Below are 25,017 nucleotides of genomic sequence, written 5' to 3'. Positions count from 1 at the left end.
GGATAGTCATTTCATGGCCATGACAAAATGAAGCTGCGCTGGTGATCATGAGAAAATGTCATGTAACATTAGCATAGTTTTTTTATGTTCACACAGACTGCTATAAATTTCTGGTTTTATTTTAACCAGAAGTGCATAATGTATGAAACAAAATTCACCAACATGCAATATTTCATTAGAAATCACTTTATTGTAGTTTAAAGTTAAAATGAATTACAAGTGAAGGAAAATAAACTATTAAACCCATAATGTGATTTTGAGAATATTTTTGATCAGTGCAAATGTTAATTGATTAATCTTCATGGTAATTAAATGTTCAGATAGAAATTCAGTCAAAAAGGTATAACATGATTTCACTGAACATTACATCTCTTTCTTCCATTGCTCTCTTTTGCGCTCCTCAATGAGGAAAACCTTCCTGGACTTGTATCCTCCCTTCAGGTGATTTCTTTGTCCCAACTTGCGGTTTGATTTTCTCATCTGCAGATCATAGCCGTCCTCCAGCAGCGTCCTGCCTGTCTGAGAGTAGCTGATGTAGGACCAGCTGAGTACAGAACCCTGGTAGAACCTAAAGTTAAAAGAACAAACTTGATTTGTGCATCTAAAGGCTTTAAATTTATTAGCATGTGTTTAAAATAATATGAAATATAAATATGTATTTTGTAAGTATTGGTTGTATAAAAAAAATTCAATAGCCTCTTTTTGTTCGTAATGGAAACTTGTCTTACAATGTACAGAAAATCTTTGGGGTTTAAAAATGGTGAAAGATGTTGAGATATAGAAGCAGCATTCAGCTTCTACCCACCACAAATCTGGAACAAACTTCCAGCAAAACTGCAAAACAGCTGAAACACTGAGTTGCTTTTGAGCCATAATAATTTATCAACACATTCTACATGTTTTGGTGATTTTGATGATGGCCACCGTCAAAATACAAATTTTGTCAGTCTGTTACTGGTTTTCAATTCTGGACTGTATGTTTTTAGGGAAAGCACTTTGAACTGCAATGCTGCTGAAATGTGCTTTACAAATAAACTTGATATATATTTTAAAATTTAGACAAAAAAAAGAAATTAGCATTTTAAAATTGTGGCATAAGAAATCAGAATTAAAAAAATATAACCTTGAAATTTCAATTGTTTGTTCAATTTAAGTTTTTTATTTTTCTTCCGCTCATTACCCACCCTGGTTCACTCAAAAGCTTGTGTTACATATATTTAGGTCTTTGTATTGGTTTCAGTACCTGCATTTATCCATCTATTTTATTAACCATTATAGGTATATTCCTAACCTGAACTTTAACCAAAATTTAATTCACATCGTACCTCTAACCCAGAGGTATCAAAACTTCTTGTCACATGGGCCAAATTAGCAAGCTGGAAGTATTCAGGGGCCAGATGTATTTTTCCTCCATTAAATAAACTAATTTTATTGTGAATTACTGTTTTTATTTGCCAAGCAATAAATTAAACAACTGGTATCTTACTCAAACAAAAGTGGTCTGATGGTCTGAATGGAACTAGAACAAGGTCCAATCAGGCTATATAAACAAGTACACACACACGTTTGCGTGGCTAACTTTGGGGGGACTTTCCATTGACTTCCATTCATTTCTACAGCCTAAACCTTATCCAAACCCTAATCAAAACTCAATTCACACCTTTGTCCTAAATCTAACCCTTGACCAGCAATTCCCCTTGTGGGGATCAGCCTTCGGTCCCACAAGAAGGAGTGGGTCCCCACAATGTATGTGTCAGGAAAATGGTTCCCACAAGGTATTACAAACAAACAAACACACACACACAGACATACACACACAGCATACCCGTAGCCACCGTTGCTCATGTAGTAGAGGACTTCTTGATAACGGAGAGGATAATCCCACACCTGGACATCAGTGATCTGACCTTCAAAGTTTGAAAAATCCATCACACGCTCACCTGACCACACATACTGAAGACACACACACGTACGCACGCACACACACACACACAGAGAGGATAATTTCAGAGAGAAAATTAAGAAACTCATTGAGCTTTACATTAAAATGCATGTGTGTGTACAGATGCAACCTAATGGATTACAAATGTAAAGTTTATTTCAATAATTAAACAATCAAAGAATTCACTCCCTTTCACTGTTTTCCATTTTATTTTTACAGATTTGTTTCATAATTGAACTGAGTAAATAAAAATAAAATATATATGCTTATATAAGACATTTATAAAAAATGTAAATCTCTTCATTTTGGGCCACATAAGATCATGGACGTCCTTAAAGGGACAGTTAATGCAATATGTAAACTGTTAAAATATAGTTTTCTCTGTTTAGTACAAATTTAAATGTTTTCATTTTTAACGTTTTATTCGACATTGATGTAATTTAGTCCTATATAAATACAACTGATTTAATTTGACTGATAAAATAATATTTTTAGCATCCGATTGCCATCTTAAAGTTCCATTTATGTGGCTTTCTAGAGTTTAGACAAGAAGGCCACATAAACAGCTATGATAGGCCGGATTTGGCCAGTGGGCCTCCAGTTTGACACCTGCAATGCAAAAACACAAACTCTTACGGAGTATTTTTGCTTAGTTTCTAGTGCAAATACCTTTTTACACTTAAATTAGACAAAACTAACTCACAAGCAACTTTTCAGCAAGATACAGTAGCTTGTTTTAAGTCTAATTCTTGAATATTCATAAAAAGAACAGGGTTTTACTTATGGGAAAAATGTCCTGTTATAATTGAAAGTAATCTCTATAATTTGAAGCTGTGTACTTTAATCAATGAATATATTTTAGAGATCTCGAGTGATGTGTCTTTATGACCATCACTGCTCAATATTTATTGTTGCCTGTTTTTATTAGTATTCTTTTTATTTTTATTGTGTTTCTGCCCTTATTTAAGAATTACCGACTTAAAACAAGCTGATATATGTTGCCGAAACATTACATGTAAGTTAGTTTTGCCCTATGAAGTATAATAAGATATTTACACTAGAAACACAACAAAACTACTTTCTAAGTTTTTACAGTATGTGGTTTAATCTATGAAGAATTTTAAGTAAAAAAAAAAACAAATACTTAAATCTATTTATCTATTTTAGAGTTTGCAATGATGCAAAATGTGGAAAAAGTGAAGGGATGTGAAAACATGTCATATTGGTGATAGCTGTCATATCTTTAGATCACTGCAGACAATAAATCAGAGATGTTGTTCATTCTGCTCTCACCTGGTTGTTCAGCAGCTTCCTGCTGCTCATGTCTGAGTCTCTGAACATCTGAACTACAGCCTTCGCGTTGTCCACAGTGAGGCAGATGCTGGTCCACATGCTGGGCTTCAGATAAGGCCAGAGTTTTAAGTAAGCTGGCAGGTAAACTCTGTTGTAACCGTTGAAGGTCAGCGCGTATGATTGCGGTCTACCAATCTCCAGCCTCAGATACTGGCTGGATGGGCTGAGGGTGAAGATGGAGCCACTCTGAGAGTCTGTGATGTACCGCAAACACACTGACACACCTGCAGGGGGCGCACGAGGACACAGGAGCTCAAAAATAGATGTAACTGGGTTGTAAATAAAGAATTAATGAATAAATGAATGAAAAACAAACATATATATATATATATATATATATATATATATATATATATATATATATATATATGTTAAATTTCAGTGATGCAACATTGTAAAGAGTATCTGAAACAAAAAATAACAAATTTAAATTTAAATGGTTTTAAATGATTTTAAATGGTTATGTTTTTATTATTCTGTCCCTCTTGAGCTGCTAGTCTGCACATCTTATGCTAACAGCAGGTCTTGATGCTCCATTCAGATTTCACATAGTTTGCTGAAATCCGCTTTTTTACTCATTAGGACTTACAACCTCGTAGCAACCAGCATGCGCCGAAGAAGAAGGTTGACGTCACAAAGCAGCGTTCTTGTTTACGGAAATAACAATGGACGCCGGCGACTGTGGATCGATTTTAAAGTTGACCAGGTGGGACTGTGTCATGATCCGCTTCATTGACTTCTTTCATAATTTCATAATTATGGTTTTCGACCAATGGTTACATCCAGTTTTACTGCGTCTGGCTTCTGCTAGTGCAGAATTAAGTGCATTAACTAAGATGCATTAACCAAATGTCATAATACATACTTACAAAAAGCAAACTAAGCTAAGCAAGAAAAAAGGAAAAAGAAAGAAAAATCAATAGCCCTGCTAACTTTGTTCTTTGTTGAAGTTTTTCACCTTAATGAACAGGAACAGAGATTATCAGTAAAGCCTCAGTGATTATTTGTGGAGGAACTCACCTCTAGTGGAAGGAGCTGTGGACCATGGGTACCGAGTGGTGGACCATGGGTACCGAGTGGTGGACCATGGGTACGTAGTGGGGGAGCGGGTGGTAGGTTTAGGGGTGCGGATATTTGTGCTAGGGGAAGACATTTCAGTAGTGCCTGTGCTGGTTTGGGTGTAACTGGGTGTGGAGGTGGAGTAGGCATAACCTCTGGTTTGGTATGGCGTAGAAGCCACCCAGGGGGAATATTCATAAGGTGGATAGAAGACCAATCTTCCGTAACTGGACAAAGTGAACATCTTCCCGCTCAGATTGACTCCAGAACCACCTGAGGAAGAAAGCATAACCAGACACACCATCAGAATGAGATAAAGCCCTGATTCTTACTCAGTATTTCAGAGGATGTTTGTGTTTAACAGAACTGCACAACAGGAGTGCATTGAAAAAGTCTTTATTCAACATTTTCAGAGTTTAATCATGTTCCAATCTTTCAAGAAACGGGACACAGAAATGCCTGGGGCATGTCTTTATTTTCAATACTTTGGGTTGTAATGAGGTCTTTACAGGTCCTAATGCTGGAAAACACCAAGAAAATGGTTCCTGTCACATTTTAGCGGATGTAGGATTTCTATTTTTTGTCTTTGGTAAAAAAGAAAAAACACAAGCACATTTCTCCTGCTAGTGCTAGACCAGGGGTGTCAAACTCCAGTCCTCAAGGGCCGCTGTCCTGCAGTGTTTAGATGTGCCACAGGTAAAAAACAGTGGAATGAAATGGCTTAATTACCTCCTCCCTGTGTAGATCGGTTCTCCTGAGCCTTGGTAATGACCTAATTATTCTTTTCAGGTGTGGTGCAGCAGAGGCACATCTAAAAGTTGGAGGACAGCGGCCCTTGAGGACTGGAGTTTGACACCCCTGTGCTAGACTAACAATTTTGTTTGGATGCCATGCATTGTAGTCTACGTCCTGGTTTTGGAGCCATCTTTGATCCGCTTGGTGTTCACATATACATTCAAACAGCACCAGAGTTCATTTCCACTGAACAGAGACCGAGGTTTGTAGGCGGACCAGAGTTCACTTTTTGGTCCACATCAGAGTTTGATAATGCATTCACACCACCCCAAACGAACCGGCAACAATCAACACCTGCATGGTTTTGCTTGCAAGGCATAGTTCACTTGCAAGAAATTACAATGTGAAACCAACCAAGTCTGCCTTAGGTCCAGATCAAAGAATTCCCTGGAGAGGATAAACCCTAAAACACACATCTTACCAAATAGTTTTTGTTTAGTTTAATTTAGTTTCTAGTTCAACATGTCTTAGCACACTTGAAATAAGACAAAATTAACTAGTAAGTAGCTTTTCTGTTTTTGTAGAGTAAATCTCTGTACTGGCAGGAATTTATGGACTTAAATATGAACCATGTAGTCCCAGCAGGTCTTTAAAGAGCTGCTCTTGTTTTTTTCAGAACCAGAACTAAAAAACTGAGGCAGCGTTCAGTTTATATTATTTCAACAGAAACTCAATGAAAACCTGAGAAGTTCAGAAACTGTTAGAACTGAAAACCTTTTAGTTTCATTCAGCTTCTCATCAAAGTTTCTCACAAATTAACTGTTTACTTGATTGAACTGAAGCATGAACCTTAACTTCATGTTTTTATTCTGGATTTCAGGGTTTATTTTGATTCCTAATGTTTACATTAGGAATCAAAATCCTATTAGTGTGTGTGAATTTCTTGCATATGAAACATGCAACTAGAGGAGGCAAGACCGAACAATATGAGCTTTACTTAATAATCTACAGAATGCTTATGCAATACTTGGACTTTCACATAAAACCCCTAATAAATATACTAAAGTTTGTGGTTGTGAAACAATAAAATGTGGGAAACTATGACAATATATTTGAAAACTTTAAAAAATTTAATTGAAAATTAATTTGTATATGAAATCGCTGAGACAAATGTTGACCAAATGTTAACAAAAACAGGAAATTTGCAGAAGGAGATAAAGGTCATATTTCTATAAAATGATTCAAACTAATAAAATCTGTAATTTCAGGAACTGAGTCGGTCATTTGTTCACTTTCCATCATTTTAAAAAGAAGAAGTGAACTAATTTAGGAAATTATGCATATGCATTAGTATAATTTAGGGACATCTGTGTCCTTAAGGCTCTTACCTCTGGTGGGTTTTGGCCAAGCATGCAGTGACCTTTCGGTGAAGGTCATCAGCGTCACCATCAAGAAGAAAAGCAGCTTCATCTTCACACTCAGCCGATCTGTCGATGTCTGCAGGGAAAAAGGCAATCAGTGATAATAAATAATCTCCGCCTGCAGCTTCTCAGAGCTGAACGTCAGCTTGTTTACTTTCACTTCCTGCTTCAAAGTCAGCAGCCTCTCTAAGTTTCATTTCTTGGGTTTAGTCTCTGCAGGGGAACCTCCTGTTCTCCCCCTGCAGCCTGGCTGGTTCATATAAACAGCTGGAGAATATCAGTTTAACAGCAAACCTGGAGAAAACCAGCTCAGTCAGACTTGCATGTTGAAAACCATGTGACATTCTGGCTGGTATTTTTATAAAACACAAACCCGCCACAAACTGTGCAGAGGTCAGATTGCTTCAACTATATGTTTGTGGTCCAGAAATGTATCTTCCAGAACATGAGAAAAATGAATGAAAGCAACTGGTTTGTTAAACAGAAGTGAAGTCTGCGTCTGTCCAGCTGTTGTACTTCTGCAGCTAACACCCCAAACTTCCTCTTTTGTATGAAAATCAGGACGACTGCTGCTGATCAAAACAGTTTTATGATCATTTTATCAGCAGGTGTGAAAACTCAGGCATTTGATCCAAGAAGCCAACTCCTACAACGACATTTACAGTCACTGTTCTGCTGTTTGTTAAAACCTTAAGAGGAAGGAGCCCTGCAAGGGAAAACTGAGTGAAAACAAACTTTAAATAATCTTTACTACAAACAGAATTGCCTAAAGTCCAGAAAAAAACTGCTTTTCTTCTGTGCACTCAGATTTTAGATTTTCTTGTTTTGAGCCTGTGAAGGAGCAGCAGATTGCATTCAAAACAAGCAACATAAACAATCAAACTGAAATCAGCAATTCCACCAAAAACAGGTTTGGTGCACCTAATTATAAGCTGAGTGGCAGCTTTCTACCCATGTCTAATGTTGTTTGTTGTTCTTTTTCTGTTCTTTGGATGTACTGAAACTAACTTTGTTGTGTTTCTTACAATGATAAGTGAGGCTGATTCTGTCACTTCGAACAACAGTGACAGATATGAGGAAAGAACCAAACAATTCCCATCCAAAGTGACTCAGGAGCCAGAAAAAAGAGAAGTCTGGATATTTCCAGCTGCATGAACCTTGCACTCCTTCAGCACATTCCAAAAACATCCCAAACTTCCTCTTTTTTATGCAAATTACAAAAGGTCCTGACTATTGGTGAAAGGGTTTAAGCTTTTCTGAAATGAGAAAACAACCAAGGTGCGCTGCTTTCTGAATAATATGATGTCTGCAATATCTAAATGCTGACAATTATTTGTGAACGATCAACAGTTGAAAATCGGATTATTCACACTGGAGCTCTTGATGTTGCCAAGTAGCACCCAGAAATTTTGAAAGATGATTTAATTCACCTGCTGAACAGAATCAAAGTGTTTATCAGTGGACCGCTACCGACGGTTCTACATGGAGATGAGAGATACAGCAGCCTGCTTATGATTAATGAATGCCTTAAAATACAGGTACTGCCAGTTCAGCAAACTCTGTGGACAACTTTGGCAGCGTAAACTTCCCTTCAAACCAGACGACTCCGTCTTATCGTGCTGCCTTGAACAGGTTAGGAAAGATCTAAACCATGTTTTAGATGAGATCGTAATCTGTTCAGTTCTGCCTGGTTTCAATGTTTACACTTGCACTTGGAAAATGGCTGGAAAGAGATGTGCAATCAACCTTACATCTTACATCTTTGAAAAGCAGAAGTAGAGCCTCTTGCACAACCAACAAGAATGTAGCAAGTGGTTTCTGGATGGTTAGTCACCAACAAAATGCTTTTAGAAGCATGTTTTATTGTACTCCCAAGAATGGGAGTACAATAAAACATGCAAAAAGTGAATTTTGCATCATACATTCCCAAATAAATCTGATCTAAGTTTTTTCCATCAAACATTTCTTCACTTTGAATCAGACACAGAGCTTCTGCAGAAAACACTGAGAAATCATTCTGCACATCAAATCAGTAGGCTACGACCAAACATAACAAATGTAGAGAAAATGACATAATTTCACCAAGTCAACCATGAAAACTTATAAGAAGAAACTATAAATAACTGAAGCTCCTTCTCTTACTGTCTTGATTTCCAACAAACCATGTAGTTTGATAGACAAATTTTAGTCTGCTTAAATATTATGTTATCAATCAAGTCAATGTAGTTTTTATCTGTTTACTGCCAAATTATAACAATCAGTCCCTCCAGTTTCTTGAGAATTATCATGGACATTGAAGTAAAATAACCAAATCCCAACACTTCACATAAATGGGAATTCACAGCAGAATTTTCTCAAAACTTGTCAAAAACTTTATTGCTTGTACTAAACAGCTGCCTCAGCCTTCAGTGATGTCAGATTGTAGACCATGATCTATACAGCGAGTAATAAAAAGTCTTCATAAATGAGTGCAAATATTGCAAATATTTCCAAATTAATAACACAAACACTTTGATTTGTATTATAAAAAACATGAACAGTATCACAAAATCCTGGAAGAACTGGAAAGATGTTTAATAATGTTATTTAATTTTAAGAATTCATTGATATTTTAACAGTTTCTGGACAGGTTTTGCAAATATATTCAGGTACAACCGGCCCTTTAATAAGAGGAATCATGATCTTGATTCAAGATCATTTGGGCCAAATGAGTTCCACACCACTGATCCAGACCAACCTGGTTGTGTCATACCTGCCAACGAACACAAGAAAGAGGCAGAGCAAACTGCATCACTTCCTGCTACGCGCTAAAACAAACAGGAAGCGGAAGATTTTTCAAAATAAAACTGAAGATGGTTCGGCTTCAGAATAGATTTATCTTAAGTTTTCATTACCTTAGAAGGCTGAGAAAAATTATTACTTCATTTTTAAGTAATTATAACATTAATGAGATACACACACGCACGCACACACACGCACGCGCCCACACACACACACACACACACACACACTAAGAGTACTAAAAGTGAAGCCAAGTTAGTTCACTACAAATAAATAAATAAATAAATGTTCTTTCACTTACACAAAATCTAAATCTTGAGTCGTTTTAAACTTGTTTAGATGCAAAAGCCTCAGTGCTTTTATTTTGAAAGCTGTGGAGGCGGAAGTGATGTCATGAGATGTTTAAAAGTTTCCCGGTGAGCCAGCTGTGTTTACGTGCGTCCTTCCACCGTGGACCGAGCTGACACCTGCCGGGATGACAACGTGTATTAGAGAAACACACCCACGGTGGTGGTGTATAAAACACGGGGCACCCACGGACACGCAGACACGCAGCCTTAACCTGGGACGGTTCCTACCTGGACCTTCATCATGGGAGTCATCATCTCACAGATCTTCTCCAGGTTCATCTCCAAGACTCCGGTCAGGATTCTAATGGGTGAGTTACTGCAACACCATTTTAAATTAAATTAGACATTCTATCAGTGGCCAAAATGTCCTATGCTAATCAATAAGTGTTTATTTGTAATCAATCCCTACAACCAGTGTATGCGCTATATTCAACACATAAGGGCGCTGCTGGAGAGGCGCAACAATACAGCGGAAAAAGTGTTCAGCATGTTTTTGTATCTGCAAAGTTATTAGCTACATTGTACCAGTGTTATTATATGTTGATTTTTACAGAAGTAGCCAACTAAAAATAAATAAATAAATACAAATCTGATTTTGAAATAGAGTGATGTTTAAGTGTACAATATTATTTTAACTATTTGAACGTAACATCAGTTGATAAACACTAAATTTACAGTAAACCAGTTAACAGGTTTGATATCTTTTATTTTCCCAAAAGCAGCCGTCAACAGGAAGAGATTAACAATAATTTATGTAACAACTATCACAACAAAATTGTTTTTCCACGGGTAAAAGCATATAGTTTGTATTATTGAGTCTTATTTTAAATATATATGGATATATTTTATCATGTTATCTTGGTGCTCTTGGGGGCCCCCTGGTGGTGTGGGTGTCCTAAGCAGCTGCTTAGTTTGCAATGCCTTGGGCCGGCACTGATCTGAGGTGGATCTGGAAGGAAAAGATATTCATGGAAGCACCTTAGAGCAACTGTTGAGCACGGTGGAAGATCTGTGATGCTGTGGGCTTTTTCTGGTCTGCCTGGGAATTTGTTTGTGTGTCATTAATAATGGGACATCTACAGACCGCTGTGGATAATAAATGATGTCATTTAATTCACTTTGTGACTGGTCTGCTGAATCCTTTAAAGGTTCTTCAGTTTATTTTTCATGCCGCCCTGGATCAGAACCAGTTCAGGTTCTGACAGCTGTTCTGTTTGTGTGTCTGCAGTAGGCCTGGATGCTGCAGGTAAAACCACACTGCTGTACAAACTGAAGCTGGCTGAAGTGGTCACCACCATCCCGACCATTGGTGGGTGGTTCTGACCTCTGACCTCTTTCTGTCTGACCTCGGAGTTAAAGAGCCGCAGCGTTTTAAAGCCATACACTTTCTTTTTCCTGTTCAGGTTTCAACGTGGAGACGGTGGAGTATAAAAACATCAGTTTCACCGTTTGGGATGTCGGTGGTCAGACCGTCATCAGACCGCTGTGGAGACATTACTACACCAACACGCAGGTAGAAATACTGCAGAATTCATTAACCTGCAGTACGTCACTTTGATGCACACATGGGAAAAGTTTTTGACCTGTCTTATCTTTTTTCTTTGCTTTTCTAATTTTACGTGGTGTGTTGCTTTTTGAGATGCTTTAGCCTACTTCCTGCTGCCAAACAGGTTCTGCTGATTCCCCAGATTAGGTAGTATAGTGGATTGGTGTAAAATATGGCAAAGTAGAGGCAAGTAGAGGCAAACAAAATTAGAATTGTCTTAGCAACGGTTGCTAGGAAGCCTTTTTATTATACTGATTTTCTGTTTACATTCATTTTGTCTGAAATACTTCAGAATTGTTTAATGTACAATTAACATTAGTAACTACCACACTAGTTTTATATTAGACTAGTTTACTAGTTTAATTCAACTAGTTTACTAATGGAAATTAAATTGAAATTGTTTCATGTATTTTTTGTTACAGATGTAACAAACAAAAAACTAGTTTAATGTGACTAGTTTGAAATGTTTCAAATTAGTTACGTTAGTAACTACTTTAATGTTACTAATTAAACTAGCTGCTAATGTAGCCAGTTTAATAGTTACATTAAACTAATGTAAACTAGTTAGTAATAAATAAGTAGAAAACTCAAACACAAATAAAAACAAGATGGAAATAAATTAACTTGTTAAACTTACTGGAGTGATAGCAATCGTTAAAAAAATGACAAAAATCAACTGATACCGATGTTAATGCTGATGCATAGCGCATCCGTAGAAAATTTTCATTTATCACAATTAATTTAGCTGATTTTTCTAATACAATAAATATTGTAACCATTTTTGCTTAATTTTCCGTTTCTTTGTCTTCAGGGTTTGATTTTTGTGATTGACAGCAGCGACTCTGAGAGGATTAAAGAGGCTGCAGATGAGCTGCACAGGCAGGTGAGCTTCTGTTCACAACATAAACTCAGTGCATGTTGAGACGTTTGCACCAATAACTGACCAAAAATACTAAGAAATTTAGCAAAGTTTTAAAATGTAGAGGGTTTTTCAGTACAATATATTCATAATATTTCCACATAGAATAACACTAATAATGTAAGTAATTCTTTAGTTTCATCAGGTTGTAAACTACATGCTTTTTGAAGTGCTTTTCTATAAAACATTTTTTTAACTAAAATGAAAATTATATATCTTTAGATTGAAAAACAGAGACAAAATCTTTCATTTTGAAGAGTTGCTCTTGTAGATCTAAACAAAAGCTGAACCAAAGATAAAAACGTATCTTAGGGTCTAAAGGCTGTTGACTCCTTTACACCCTAAAATAATAATCTCTGCCTGGACTGAGATTATTTTGTTTTTCCCACCTGATAGTCGGTAGACGGGTTCAATTGTGGTTCTCTTTCTTGCTCCAGTGTGTCAAACTAACCAAACCCTTTGAGCAACCTGTTCCCCTCCTCGCCTGTGGGGGCACTGCACCAAGAACCACTGATGGAAACAGCCCAAGAACCTCTGAAGGAGACAACAGTCCAGCTTTTGTGCAACTTCCTGTTTCACAAAATGCAAATAAAAATGGAGTGGCGTTAGATTTTAGTGGTTGCAGGATTTCTCTTTCGTCTGTGGTAAAGGATATGTTATTTCTCCTGCCAGTGCCAGTTAGCATATATTTTTTGGTTGTATTTACCCAGAATGCTCTGTGCTACAGTCCACTTCCTGCTAGGGCCGTGGTCTCCAGTCCACTGGCGTTCACACTTGCATTTGAACCCCAAAAAAGTTCACTACAACCAAACCCAGACCGAGATTTGTAGGTGGACCAGAGTTCCCTTTTTTGGTTCGATTGCACATTCACATATCCCCAAGCGGACCAGACTTTGACCAGACAAGCAGGCTGGAGTTGGTTAGAAAAGCAAACTTGACAGGGCTGGTGGGAATCCAGCCTAAATATCTGTTTTAAAAAACATCTCAAGAAGTTTTTTTCTCAATTTCAAAGTAGAAACATGTTTGTATTGAAATTCTGTTCCTGCAGTGAAACATGGTGGTGGCAGCATCATGCAGCAGGGACACGTAATCTACTATTGCTATAGAATACTAAAGAAAGGAAAAACCTTGTTCAAAGTAATGTTAGTTTGAAATAATTTCCAGAGATTAAGCCAGATTACAGTAATCTGAGACTCTAATCCCTGCTCTGTGTTTGTCTTGCAGCTGGAGGAGGATGAGCTGAGAGAAGTTCCAGTTCTGGTTTTTGCTAACAAACAGGACTTACCCAGAGCCATGCCGGTCGGTGACATCACAGAGGCTCTTAGCCTATCAGGAGTCCAGCAGCCGGTAGGTACTTCCTGTGGTGATCAGAGAGAACAGGCGGTCTCAGGTGGACCCTTAGGGCTATTACAGGTAGAGAGCGACCTTTGACCTGGTGTGTGTTCCTGCAGTGGTTCGTCCAGTCGTCCTGTGCCGTCAGCGGCGCCGGTCTGGTGGAGGGACTGGACTGGCTCTCCGACCAGATCCTGAAGAAGTAGCTGCTGCTGAGATGCTCTGATTTCTGACGTTCCTGCTGAGTCTTTGAAGGCACCAGGCGCCTACCTGGAGCCGTTTACCTGGAGAAACCTGAAGGATTTTCTGAGAAAACGTCCAAACCTGTAAAACTATTGCACTTTTTCTCTGAAAAGAGATCATCAGAAACTATTTGGGTTTGGAATCGTTGTGATATCATTGCTGTAAGATTTTATGTTATTCCTGATGATTTTTTGATTCTTCATAAAACGTTGTACACTACCAGTCACTAGCTGTTTATTTTGGATGCTTTTACAAGAGGATTTTGTGGTAAATTTACCAAAAAAGGAGAAAAATATGCCTTAATGTGCTTTAATTTTCTGCAGGTATTACACAAATATTTTATGAAACTGTATTTATTGTGAAATCTAAATGTTGATATCATTTGATATAATAAAAGCCAGAAGCAGCTAAATCCTATCATCTTATTTTGACAGACTCTTAACTGCACAAGTATGACTGTAAAGAATAAAGTTTTTAAATAAAATTTAAAAAGTCAAATTTTTGACCAAATTTAAGTTTTTATTCTTTCATGTGTTTTGTGGTTTGTTCAGATGATACTTCCAACTAAAGTAGATAATCAGAAGGCGCCAGTCATGGTTTCTAACTTGTCTCACAGTATTTTGCATAAAAAAAATATTTGATTTTTCAAAATGACTAAAACTAGTAATTTTGTTTTTTGTGTAATAAGTGGATCATAAACAAACTTTTATAACCATATTTTCATCTGGAACTCAGCTGTTCTGAAAACAGCAAATACAACGTAGTTATATCAGAATGAATATTAATATTTGTGTATAGGGCAACCTTCTTTACAGATGAACATCTTTAGAAATAGTTGCAAATAGATTCTCATTTATCAATAAAGTTCTGTTGTTCATATAAATTTTGGAGTAACTACAACCTTAATGAATAACCTGCTTTTTAATCAATAGCAATTCTTGCAGCGTGAATAAAACTCAAACAAAAAACAAAGAAACAAACGAAAACAATAAAAACTGGTCTTGTCACATACAGACACAATCTGCAATGATTCACTGCTTAGTTTACTACAAAGATTCAACTAATTTATTGACTTTGACAATAAAGTTGTATATTTTTTTGTTTACTATGGAACATATAAAATAAAAAGGGGAACAAAGGGTTTGCTTTAAAAATTTTAAAAATATAATTATTTTGCGCCATGTGCTTTCAACTAAACAGTTAAGTTTGGACACCTCCGGTCTAAGCTTTAAGAAATAAATAAATAAATTACTATTATTAATTTACTATTTATTAAATAATTAAATTAATAGATAAATTAAAATCATTATATGAGTACGATGAGTACCTTTATTTTGAAAGTACATTTTGAAAGCAACCCGGAAGTGAGGTCATGAGGTGCCTCGGAGTTTCCCAGTGATCCAGGTTTTGTTTACGTGCTTCCTTCCACCGTGGATTGTGCTGACAGCTGTTGAGATGACGCCGTGGAGAAGAGAAACACGCCCACGGTGTTGTAAGAAACACGGCAAATAGCCAATCTCGGAGACCCGCAGCCCAACCCGGACAGTCCCTACCTGAACCGCCGTCATGGGAGCCATCATTTCACAGATCCTCTCCATCTTCACCTCCAAGAATCCCGTCAGGATTATAATGGGTGAGTTTGTGGTTATTGTGACGTCATTCTGGCTGTAAAACTGTGGTAAACTCTGGGAATGCAGATACGGTGGGCCATAACATATTTATACATTAAATATGCTCTTTCAAAACAGTTTTGTGTTATTTACATTTTCTGAGACACAGTTTTCATTATCCGTAGCCATGATTAATAAAAATACAAAATAGAGTTGAGTTGAAATATTTAACTTTAAGTGTAACAGATCTGTAATATAGGCCCTTTTGTGATTTCATTGAAGTCCAGGTGGTAAAGGAGGTAGCATAGTAGACACGTTTATACTTTTATCTGTATAGGACCTTTTAAACAAATGCCGTTTTTTGCACACACACAAAAAAATAAAAATTATATAAAATCTATTAAAATACATAGGTAAGACAACTATGAAATGATTATATATATATATATATATATATATATATATATATATATATATATATATAAAAGTGAGTGTGCAGTGTTTACAGTGCATAGGGGTGCTGTGCCAGAGAAGGGCGCCAGGAAGCAATGGAGGAAAAAGTATTCTGGTTGGCATTTTCTATATTTAACACCTTTGTGCGGGTTTGCAGGGCCGTGCAGAGACCTTTGGAGGGGTGGGGGCAGAAAGTTAAAAAGGGGCATATTGAACAGTGTCTTAAAATACCGTACAACAACATAGCAACAACCAATATAAATGGAGAATCTAATATTTAAACGGATCATACTGTATCATTGTCATAATGTGGGTACAATGCAAAGCAAATTTAGTTTATGTTTTCCCCGACAGGTTTAATGTTGCTGTTTCTGTTGCTGAGAGAGCTAAATCCTGATTCTGTGTAAGGCCTCATATTACCTTCTGCATGAAGAGCGAACTTCTGGGCTGCGCAGCACGTCTCTGCTGAAATACCCCTGTGCCAGTCCGCCAATGCTTTTGGGACATCTTGATTTATTTGCTGCTACCACTTAGCAACAACTCAGAGATGGAAGTGAGAGCGTTGCGCAACACATATAATCATCCGGCTGGAACACAGTGCGCTAAATAATTAAAACATAATTTTATGAAGCTTCGAAGCAGATAAATTTTCCTCTAAGAATTTTAATAATCGATATTCTCGAATCATTCGAGGAATCGCTACAGCCCGAGTAACTACACGTAATTACTCTGCCAGTCACCATAACCTTGTTATTCACATGAAGTTAGTACATTCTTTACAAATCCGTTTAAACATTGATTGTATGCGTCCATAACTTTCAGGTTGTGAAGCGCCTCCATGTTGTACCCACTCTTCCTGTTCACTAGGTAGTGAAATATGTCGGAGGCAGCTTGTCCACATCATCTGACATGTTTCCATTCTCTGTCCATCCCAACAGCAGCCATTTTGTTACAGTTCTCTTGCACATTGGTTGGTCAACACAGTGTCCATATATTTTCTTTTTGTTGGTCTTGGTTCATCTATGCTTTACGCTGCGCTTGTCAGCTTGTCAATTTAATCACTTCCGGTTAAATTGTGGGATCTATGTATTTTATAAATCCACCACTAAGTGTTATTTATGCGCCTGTGACAGGCACAAAATTTGTTTCACATCCTCATGAGATTAGTGAGAATGGTGTGGCATAAGCCAACCAGCAGAGGGCGACATGGCGCAGCGGTTTTCTGTGTGTTCCTCTGAACTCCTTCATAACCGCAGAGATCCCAGAAGCTCCGAACCATACACGGATTGCTGCCCACTCGGTTGTCCCGTCTCATCTTTCTCACCTGCATTTCAGGTTGGTTACTATCCGGTGGAAAACCACTTATAAAACCGAGTTTCGCTTTGTGTCAACTATTCTGGCCAGATGGTTACATGTTGCAAGGTGCAGTTTTATTATTGTATTTTGTAAGAGTTGCTACTAACTAATTTGGCTAGCCAGCCGTTAGTTACGTGTGACGACCGTTGTACGTTTGATGTTAAGGTCGAAATGAAGCGACATAGAGCTACTCACCCTCACAGGTGTAACAATAGACCGTTATACTGGCTAAATATGCTGACTGATGGGAGAACCTTCATTTAGATGTACATATGTTTTGAGTTTAAGTTAAAGTGTTTAATAGACCTCTGTGAATATTAAACTGATGTGGGGAAATGGCCTCACAGTTCTAAATAGACTTAACATAGTATTTTATGTACAGATTTATGTATTTTAGTTGAGGTGTTTACTATCATTGAATATAGTACATGTATATATTATATTTAATATATTAAATTATATATTTTCTATAAATATGTCAATAATATGTTGTACATATTAATATTTATAATTAGATATTTATGTAATATATTTAATATTATATTATTTTATATTTTCTTTTCTATTTTAAAAGACAATATGTTTGGGTATTTTGGTTTTATCTAAATAATTTGAGTTTAATATAATCTGAGAATTTAAATTTGGCATTGTTAAGCTGAGAATTGAATATGAGACTGATGTATTTTGATTTTGAAATATTTGATTTTAATATTATTTAAGAGTTTAAGCTTGTTTTATCGGATAATTGATTGAATTAAATGTTTAATAAATATAATTGCAGAGATTCCAGAAGTTATGCCACTCCGTTGTCCCGTCTCATCTTTCTCACCTGTATTTCAGGAAACTTATCTGTCGACTTGATGTCGCCTCTGCTGTACCCATTACACACCTGCACATTTAGGGGACCTGTGGGAAACAAACCACCCTGTATCAGAACTCAGCTCTGGTTCTGGTTCTGACATCTCTCTTCTCTTTGTGTCTGCAGTGGGTCTGGATGGTGCAGGTAAAACCACTTTGCTGTACAAACTGAAGCTGGGCAACGTGGTCACTACCATCCCGACCATCGGTGAGTGGTTCTGACCTCTGACCTCTTCCTATCTCACCTCAGAGTAAAAGAACTGCAGTGTTTTAAAGTCACATGCCTGTGTTTTCCTGTTCAGGTTTCAATGTGGAGACGGTGGAGCACAGAAACATCAGTTTCACAGTTTGGGATATTGGTTATCATCACATGACCAAACCGCTGTGGAGACATTACTACGCCAACACGCAGGTACAACTACCGCAGGTGTCAAAGTACTTATGAAGCCTCTGGTTGAAAAGTTCAGTCACTTTGATGCATCCATGAGAAAAGTATTTGGCTTCAAAGCCAGCTGGACACCACTGTTACATCAAACAATGGTGTCGCTAACAGTGCTAGCACTGTTAGCGACACCACTGTTAGCGAAATGCTAGCTAATGCGAGCATTTCCCTAGCTAGGAAGAAGAAGCTACTATTTTCCACTACTTATGTCCTAGTGGACATAAATACAGTAAATAAATATTCCATTCACAAAGTGAAAACTGTGATATGCTCATCTTACTTGTGAAATGTTACCGCTGATGTCAACTGGCATTTTGTCTTTGCTCATGTGTGGAGAACATGAGAGGAAACAGAAAGACTTCGTAAAACGGCCTTCTCCCACTTCAAAATAAGAGCATGAATATAAACGTCAAACTACTTGAAGAATTCATTACATTCAGGAACCAAAACTTTCTGTTTAGTTTACAAAGCAGCAAAATAGATTACTACTTTGGACTATATCCTGAAAAATTAATTTAGGGCAAACTAAGTGCGCTAAACTTTTTCAAAGTTAGCAAAAGTGCTAAATGAAAAATCAGTGCCGCTATCAGTGCATTAGAAGAAGTCCCCCACTGGCTAGCAGGGTGTAATAGGTGTTTCTATGAGGTCACAAGGCTATGAAAGTCAGCTAATGTTTTCAAATATTGTGCTGCCCTTAATTTTTAGTGTTGTTAAAAATAAAATTGATGTTACAAACATATTTGTTTAACATTTGCTGTGTTTGTCTCCAGGGTTTTATTTATGTGGTTGACAGCAGCGATTCAGAGAGGATTAAAGAGGCCACAGAAACGCTTCTTATGCAGGTGAGTTTCTGTTTGCAACATAAAACTCACTAAAGCTAAACAAATGTGTTTAGCTGAACCAAAGATACAAATGGCTCCTAGGGTCAGAAGGGTTGCTGACCTCTGGACTGAGACTTTAAAAAAAAAAAAAATCTGTTCAAAATCTTCTGGAGTGGGTCTCGTCTCAGTCTTAAAGTAGGAGATTATTTCCAAATTTTAAATAAAATTAAATATCCTGATAAATGTAGTGCTACTGTAAACCCAATAACATGAACCAGAGTAGAATGAAACAGAACTTATTTTGGTCATGAATGAACACCACTGTGAAGATAACAAGCCAGTCATTAGGCGCTCTCTCTCTCTCTCTCTCTCTCTCTCTCTCTCTCTCTCTCTCTCTCTCTCTGTCTGTCTGATACATCTGTTAGATCGCCCTCTGGTGGGCGCATCCAGACAGTACACATCGTTACCTTTAAAACAGTAAAACAGCCATTTCATACAGTCACTCTGTGTTTGCCTTGCAGCTGGAGGAGGATGAGCTGAGAGAAGTTCCAGTTCTGGTTTTTGCTAACAAACAGGACTTACCCAGAGTCATGTCGGTCGATGACATCACAGAGGCTCTCAGCCTATCAGGAGTCCGGCAGCCGGTAGGTACTTCCTGTGGTGATCAGAGAGAATTTGGACGTGTGTGGACGCTTAGGAAGAGAGTGACCTTTGACCTGGTGTGTGTTCCTGCAGTGGTTCGTCCAGTCGTCCTGTGCCGTCAGCGGCGCCGGTCTGGTGGAGGGACTGGACTGGCTCTCCGACCAGATCCTGAAGAAGTAGCTGCTGCTGAGATGCTCTGATTTCTGACGTTCCTGCTGAGTCTTTGAAGGCACCAGATGCCTACCTGGAGCCGTTTACCTGGAGAAACCTGAAGGATTTTCTGAGAAAACATCCAAACCTGTAAAACTATCGCACTTTTTCTCTGAAAAGAGATCACCAGAAACTATTTGATTTTTTTTATTTGAATTTGGGTTTGGAATAGTTGAGATATTTACATGACTGTCATTTTTTTCTAAGAATTTTTCTGATGATTTTCTTGCTTCTCTGCACAACTTTGTGCTCTAACAGATGTTATTTTGGGTGTTTTTCAAATTTGATGGTGGATTCACAAAAAAACTAGAAAAATAAACGTGTTTCATTTCTCAGCAGATATTACATTAATATCTTATGAAACTTTGTATTTATAGTGAAATCTGAATGTTAATTATTTGCTGATAGATTTTATATTGTCCTTGATAGTTTCTTGCTTCAAACATTCAACATTTTGCACTTCCAATCACGTTTTTTTGGTTGTTTTCAAAGATTTGATGGTAAATTCATAAAAAAGGAGAATAACAAACCTATGTGCTTTATTTTTCAGCATATATTACACTAATCTCTTTTGATTTATTTGTATTTATTGTAAAATCTGTAAATATACTAAGAGATTTTATATTCTTTCAGTGACAGTTTTCTTGCTTTTCCACACAACTTTGTGCACTGAGATTTCTTTTGGTTGTTTTTAGAAATAAAATACATTAAAAATTTAGAAAAATAAACAGATCTGCTTTATTTTTCTACATGCATTACAGAGTGCTATGAAACTGTTTATAATAAAATCTGAATGTCAATTATTTGCTGAGATTTTTTTTATTCTCCTTAATGGTTTTCCTGTTTCTAAACGTTTTTCAAAACCAGATGTATGTATTTCTTTTTTGATGTTTTTACAAATTATATGGTCATTTCATAAAAACAATGAGAAAAACACATATGCTTTAGTTTTTTGCAGACATCAGGCTAACATTTTAAATTGGATTTATTATGAAATGTGAATGTCAGAATAATTTGATATCATGAAAGATGGAGGTAACTGAGTCATATTGTCTTATTTTAACAGACTAACAGCAAAGCTGGGATGTCAATAAACGAATGGCAACCAGCTTTTAATGTCTACAAACCTTTTGTCCATTTTTCTTTACAACACCGGCTGGGGAAGGTGTGCCTCCAATCAATTTAATTTTAAGATACTTTACATGCAATTTGAATTGATAAATGTAACAAATTCATTCCATTTTGTGTTGGTCTGTCATGAAATAAAATACATTTTATAAAATACATTGAAGTTTTTGTTTGAAATGTGACAAAAACTTAAAAGAGTGAAAATATTCGATCCTCGGATGATCTTTAAAAGAAAAAAATATTAAAAAGCGATTCAACAAATTTGGCCAAAAATGAGGTTAGAAAAGAAAACGCTGACTCAGATGGGTGAATGTTAGTGCTTTATTTAAATCACCGAAACCTTTTCATTAATCATCATCATCATGGGACACAGATCCGCCCTGAACTTATTTACAGCTTAATTATCAACTCCGTCATGTTTTTCTGCGTCTCCTTCACTTTTATGCACAGTTAGAAAATATCTCACCCCTTAAAAATCAAAGAAAAACAGGAAAAAGTCAAACAAACACAATTAAATCTCCATCTTAACCTGTAAATACGGCCTGTGACCGCTGCGGTCCAACCATTGTGTGTAATTTGGAAAAATCTAGCTTAATATTTAGATTTTCAACATGAATCAGTCCCAGCTCACATGAAAAACGGAAATAAATCAACACCAGATCAATAATAACAAAAACAATCAGTCTGACTTTATGACACATTATGGTGGTGAGCTTGGTGACAATTGAAATTTTCATCAAAATGTGACCAAAAGTAAGAAAAAGGATGAGAAATTTCTGCTTGTGTCAAAAAATAGTTTTTTAATGTAACATTAACATCTGAAATGTAAGGGAGACTGAATCAACATGTTTTCACTTCATAACGCCTTAAAATGTTGGCAAGCTGAACTGAGAATGGGGAAATTATCAAAACACTGCTTTTATTGACTTCAAAATAAAACATCAGTAACTGAGAGCAGATGTGGCTGTATTTTATTTATTTTTATTTTTTATTACATTTAATCAAAATCTTGGCACCTTTAATGTTTTTTTGTTTTTTTTACAATGAGAGGTTTGAAGGAAGCAGTGCAAAGCTTGGACGTTAGTCATAAGCATAATGCAGTCAGGCAGCAACTTATAATTTCTGCTAATGCCTGACAGACAAAACTCAGGGTTTAAAATACATGGCAGTGTTTAAGAGCTGAAGGTGAACTTTAATTTCATCAAGAAACGCGTTAGATTCAATAATCCTCCCAGAGTTACAGACAAACCTGAGCAAATCCTGGTAGATATTGTTAAGGAAGAATAATATCTAAAATAGTTTAAACTTAGAAAACAGTTTGGCTCTCTCTTCCTTTAGATCCCAGGTCCTCTCGGCAGGCCACGTGTAGGCACAAGGAAACAACAATGCGTGTTGACATCACAGAATTACAGAATTTAATCCAATATAAGACAATGCATAAACTTAGAAGTAAGACAATGCACAAACTTACACCAGAAACTGCAGAACGACGGAGACATACATTCATTTACCTGACATAAATGGAAAAGAAAGAAAAGCAAAGACGTGCAAAGACATCTTTGGAGAATTGCAAGAGCAAATCTAATTTGTTACTTCTGTGTAGAAAGTTTTATCCTCTTGTATTTAATTTATTCAAATAAGGCGTATCTTTGCTCCTCCAACCAGGAGCTATCTCTGACCCTCTATCTCAAGCCAGAAACCCCTGCCGTGTTTACGGCCTTTCACAGATGAGTGTGAAAAGCTACAACTTTCACTGTATTGTTTTCTCACAGACAAAAGGCAGTTCAAACGATCCTAGCAAACCATCGGCTGTAACTACAAGTAAAATAAAGGTCAATAGGCCAGAATAAGTCACTGATTTAAAACCACAATTTAGGCCATTTGAATCAAGACATGTTAAGTTTTAAAACTAGCTTATTTTAAATTTATTTTCTCAACAATATCTGTAAAAACGGAAACTAATTTTTGTTGCTGCAGCAACATCTCACTGGAAAAGAAATGTTCTAGATAGGTGGTGTCCAAACTTTTTGCCCTTGGGATGAAAACTGTCAGATTTAAACAACTTGCAATAAACAACAACAACAACAATAATAATAATAATAATAATAATAATAATAATAATAATAATAATAATAATAATATATGGCTCTATACAATAAAAATCGCTTTCAAGTTTTGGATATCCTGTATTTTAAAATTTACGCATTGCATCATGGGAACAAGAACCTTTGCGAAGCGCGAAAACTGGTCAGATGACATTTCAAGCTCTCGCTAACCGGACCCTGGAACATCCATCTTTTGGACTTCGGTTGGATTAAGAGTTGGAGGAACTTTTCTGGCACCTCCGTGGTAATGTAAAACAAATCAGAACACATTTTATGTATACAGTGTTTTGAAAAATTTGTAGTTAGTTAATGTTTAACTTCGGGAGTATGTAACAGCAAACTATTTTGCAGTCTTTTTTTTTTCTTTCAAATTAAAATGGGAAGGCTAACCATTCATGTCGCAATGCTGCTGTGCTTTTTAAAATTGTTTGCTAAACATGATTTGATGGCCCAGTTGTTAACATGAATGCAGGTGGTCATTTAGCTTCGGTAAATATAGTTTCAATGTCCAGATTATACCTGTCAAATTTTGGGTTTGACCGTTAGCTCAGGGGACAGACAAACGTAGGTACGAGATGGGAGGGGGGGGGGAGGTTACACGACCGTTGGACCGGGGGCAATATTTACGGGAAAATAATAAGGATTTCATTGAATTATTGGAAGACCTGCATGTTTTGGTGTTAATATTCTCTCTTTATATGACATGTTGTTTTCTCTCTTCAACAGCTGCATCCTGACACTCCTGAACTTTACCTGCCAAGTAACTACACATCTTTATAATAGGTGTGTGCGTTTGTTTTTGTTTTACTCAACCTGGTAAACCTTTAATTTAAATTTATAATGTATGATTTTTTTCTAGAATAACATACACATGTTTTTTTTTATCTGTGTCTTTTATTGAGGAAAAATTAATATTTTTAGTGTTTAATACAGTTAATCTTACGACATGTAAAAAAGGTATATTGAGCATTGTTATTTTGAACAAAATTCTTAATTTAGAATAGGTTTGTGTTAATGATTTAATCTAAAACGATTGATGGGTAAGTATTCAACTTATGGGAAGGAAAGATAGAGATCAGAAGGGAACTCTCAGTGAGGCCTGTTTTGTTATCAGAGAGGACAGGAGGCCATAAAATTAGCATCTGCAGGAAGGCAGTATCACTTGGATGAGCTTCAAAAGTCTTCCAAACTAGCATCTGGGATGGTGTGAAAACTGGTAAAAACTGAATACAACATAGAATATCTAAAACCACTATCATTTAATTTGTAAGACATTTTAATTATTAACAGCATGCTCTGATTGAAAATAGTTTAATCATAGTTTTAGAATTAATAATTTTAGTTAGTAATATCTGTTACTATATCAGAATCAAATAGAAAACATGTGAAAGAAAATGTTTTGTTTCAGTATTTTTAATTTGCTCAGGTATATTGTGAAAGGTTTTTGGACATTGATTGTGTTCATTCTTACACTCAGGATTGATTATTACATTTGACAGATTAGAAAAGGGAATTTTGCCCCATTCTGCCCTGCTGATTTTTGTATTACTTTAGGTTTATAGCAAGACTCAATCTTTTGAAGTGCTGAATGCAGGAGAACCAAATTAGGTTTGTGGAGATAACCTTTGCTTCAACTTCCTACAGGATTTTAAGTTTCTTTGGTGGTATCTGAGTAGGGAGAAAGTGGGAAAGATTCCAGGTTTCACACCTG

General features: G+C 36.6%; 3 protein-coding genes across 5 annotated transcripts; 2 read left to right on the top strand and 1 right to left on the bottom strand.

Annotated features, from left to right (window-relative positions):
* Positions 1-170: 170 nt before the first annotated feature.
* On the bottom strand, positions 171-6,643 carry LOC106926635 (uncharacterized). Its single transcript, XM_088005831.1, has 5 exons — positions 6,478-6,643; positions 4,316-4,627; positions 3,236-3,519; positions 1,826-1,953; positions 171-568 (listed from the first exon to the last, which is right to left on the bottom strand). The coding sequence occupies exons 1-5, from the start codon at positions 6,557-6,559 to the stop codon at positions 364-366; spliced, it is 1,011 nt and encodes a 336-aa protein (XP_087861957.1). The 5' UTR covers positions 6,560-6,643; the 3' UTR covers positions 171-363.
* Positions 6,644-9,689: 3,046 nt separating this feature from the next.
* Positions 9,690-14,196, top strand: LOC148159779 (uncharacterized). Of its 3 annotated transcripts, none has more exons than XM_088005829.1 (6): positions 9,690-9,949; positions 10,873-10,950; positions 11,045-11,154; positions 11,999-12,070; positions 13,331-13,453; positions 13,558-14,196. In XM_088005829.1, exons 1-6 carry the CDS (start codon positions 9,883-9,885, stop codon positions 13,642-13,644), a joined length of 537 nt encoding a protein of 178 aa, XP_087861955.1. In that variant the 5' UTR covers positions 9,690-9,882; the 3' UTR covers positions 13,645-14,196. The 3 variants fall into 3 exon arrangements, with proteins under 3 accessions (XP_087861955.1, XP_087861956.1, XP_087861954.1); XM_088005828.1 differs by having other exon boundaries at positions 9,695-9,949; positions 10,870-10,950; XM_088005830.1 differs by lacking the exon at positions 10,873-10,950.
* Positions 14,197-15,028: 832 nt separating this feature from the next.
* Positions 15,029-21,357, top strand: LOC106905978 (uncharacterized). Its single transcript, XM_014971046.2, has 6 exons — positions 15,029-15,314; positions 18,086-18,166; positions 18,261-18,370; positions 19,171-19,242; positions 19,743-19,865; positions 19,957-21,357. Exons 1-6 carry the CDS (start codon positions 15,248-15,250, stop codon positions 20,041-20,043), a joined length of 540 nt encoding a protein of 179 aa, XP_014826532.2. The 5' UTR covers positions 15,029-15,247; the 3' UTR covers positions 20,044-21,357.
* Positions 21,358-25,017: the final 3,660 nt, after the last annotated feature.

The sequence above is a fragment of the Poecilia mexicana genome, unplaced genomic scaffold (genome assembly GCF_051168715.1).
Source record: "Poecilia mexicana isolate PSO_F unplaced genomic scaffold, ASM5116871v1 scaffold_5, whole genome shotgun sequence".
In the NCBI taxonomy this organism is placed as follows: Eukaryota; Metazoa; Chordata; class Actinopteri; order Cyprinodontiformes; family Poeciliidae; genus Poecilia; species Poecilia mexicana.
The sequence above is the reverse complement of the archived record's forward strand: the minus strand, read 5'-3'. Positions and strand labels throughout refer to the sequence as shown.

Bases quoted from the DNA above. Each gene is read 5' to 3' on its own strand.
- LOC106926635 (XM_088005831.1), bottom strand. From the start codon at position 6,559: ATGAAGCTGCTTTTCTTCTTGATGGTGACGCTGATGACCTTCACCGAA. The intron at 3,520-4,315 runs GTGAGTTCCTCC...CGCCCCCTGCAG, and splicing joins CACAGCTCCTTCCACTAGAG to GTGTGTCAGTGTGTTTGCGG. The intron at 569-1,825 runs GTATGCTGTGTG...TTTTAACTTTAG, and splicing joins ATGAGCAACGGTGGCTACGG to GTTCTACCAGGGTTCTGTAC.
- LOC148159779 (XM_088005828.1), top strand. From the start codon at position 9,883: ATGGGAGTCATCATCTCACAGATCTTCTCCAGGTTCATCTCCAAGACT. The intron at 10,951-11,044 runs GTGGGTGGTTCT...TTTCCTGTTCAG, and splicing joins CACCACCATCCCGACCATTG to GTTTCAACGTGGAGACGGTG. The intron at 13,454-13,557 runs GTAGGTACTTCC...GTGTTCCTGCAG, and splicing joins TATCAGGAGTCCAGCAGCCG to TGGTTCGTCCAGTCGTCCTG.
- LOC106905978 (XM_014971046.2), top strand. From the start codon at position 15,248: ATGGGAGCCATCATTTCACAGATCCTCTCCATCTTCACCTCCAAGAAT. The intron at 18,167-18,260 runs GTGAGTGGTTCT...TTTCCTGTTCAG, and splicing joins CACTACCATCCCGACCATCG to GTTTCAATGTGGAGACGGTG. The intron at 18,371-19,170 runs GTACAACTACCG...GTTTGTCTCCAG, and splicing joins ATTACTACGCCAACACGCAG to GGTTTTATTTATGTGGTTGA.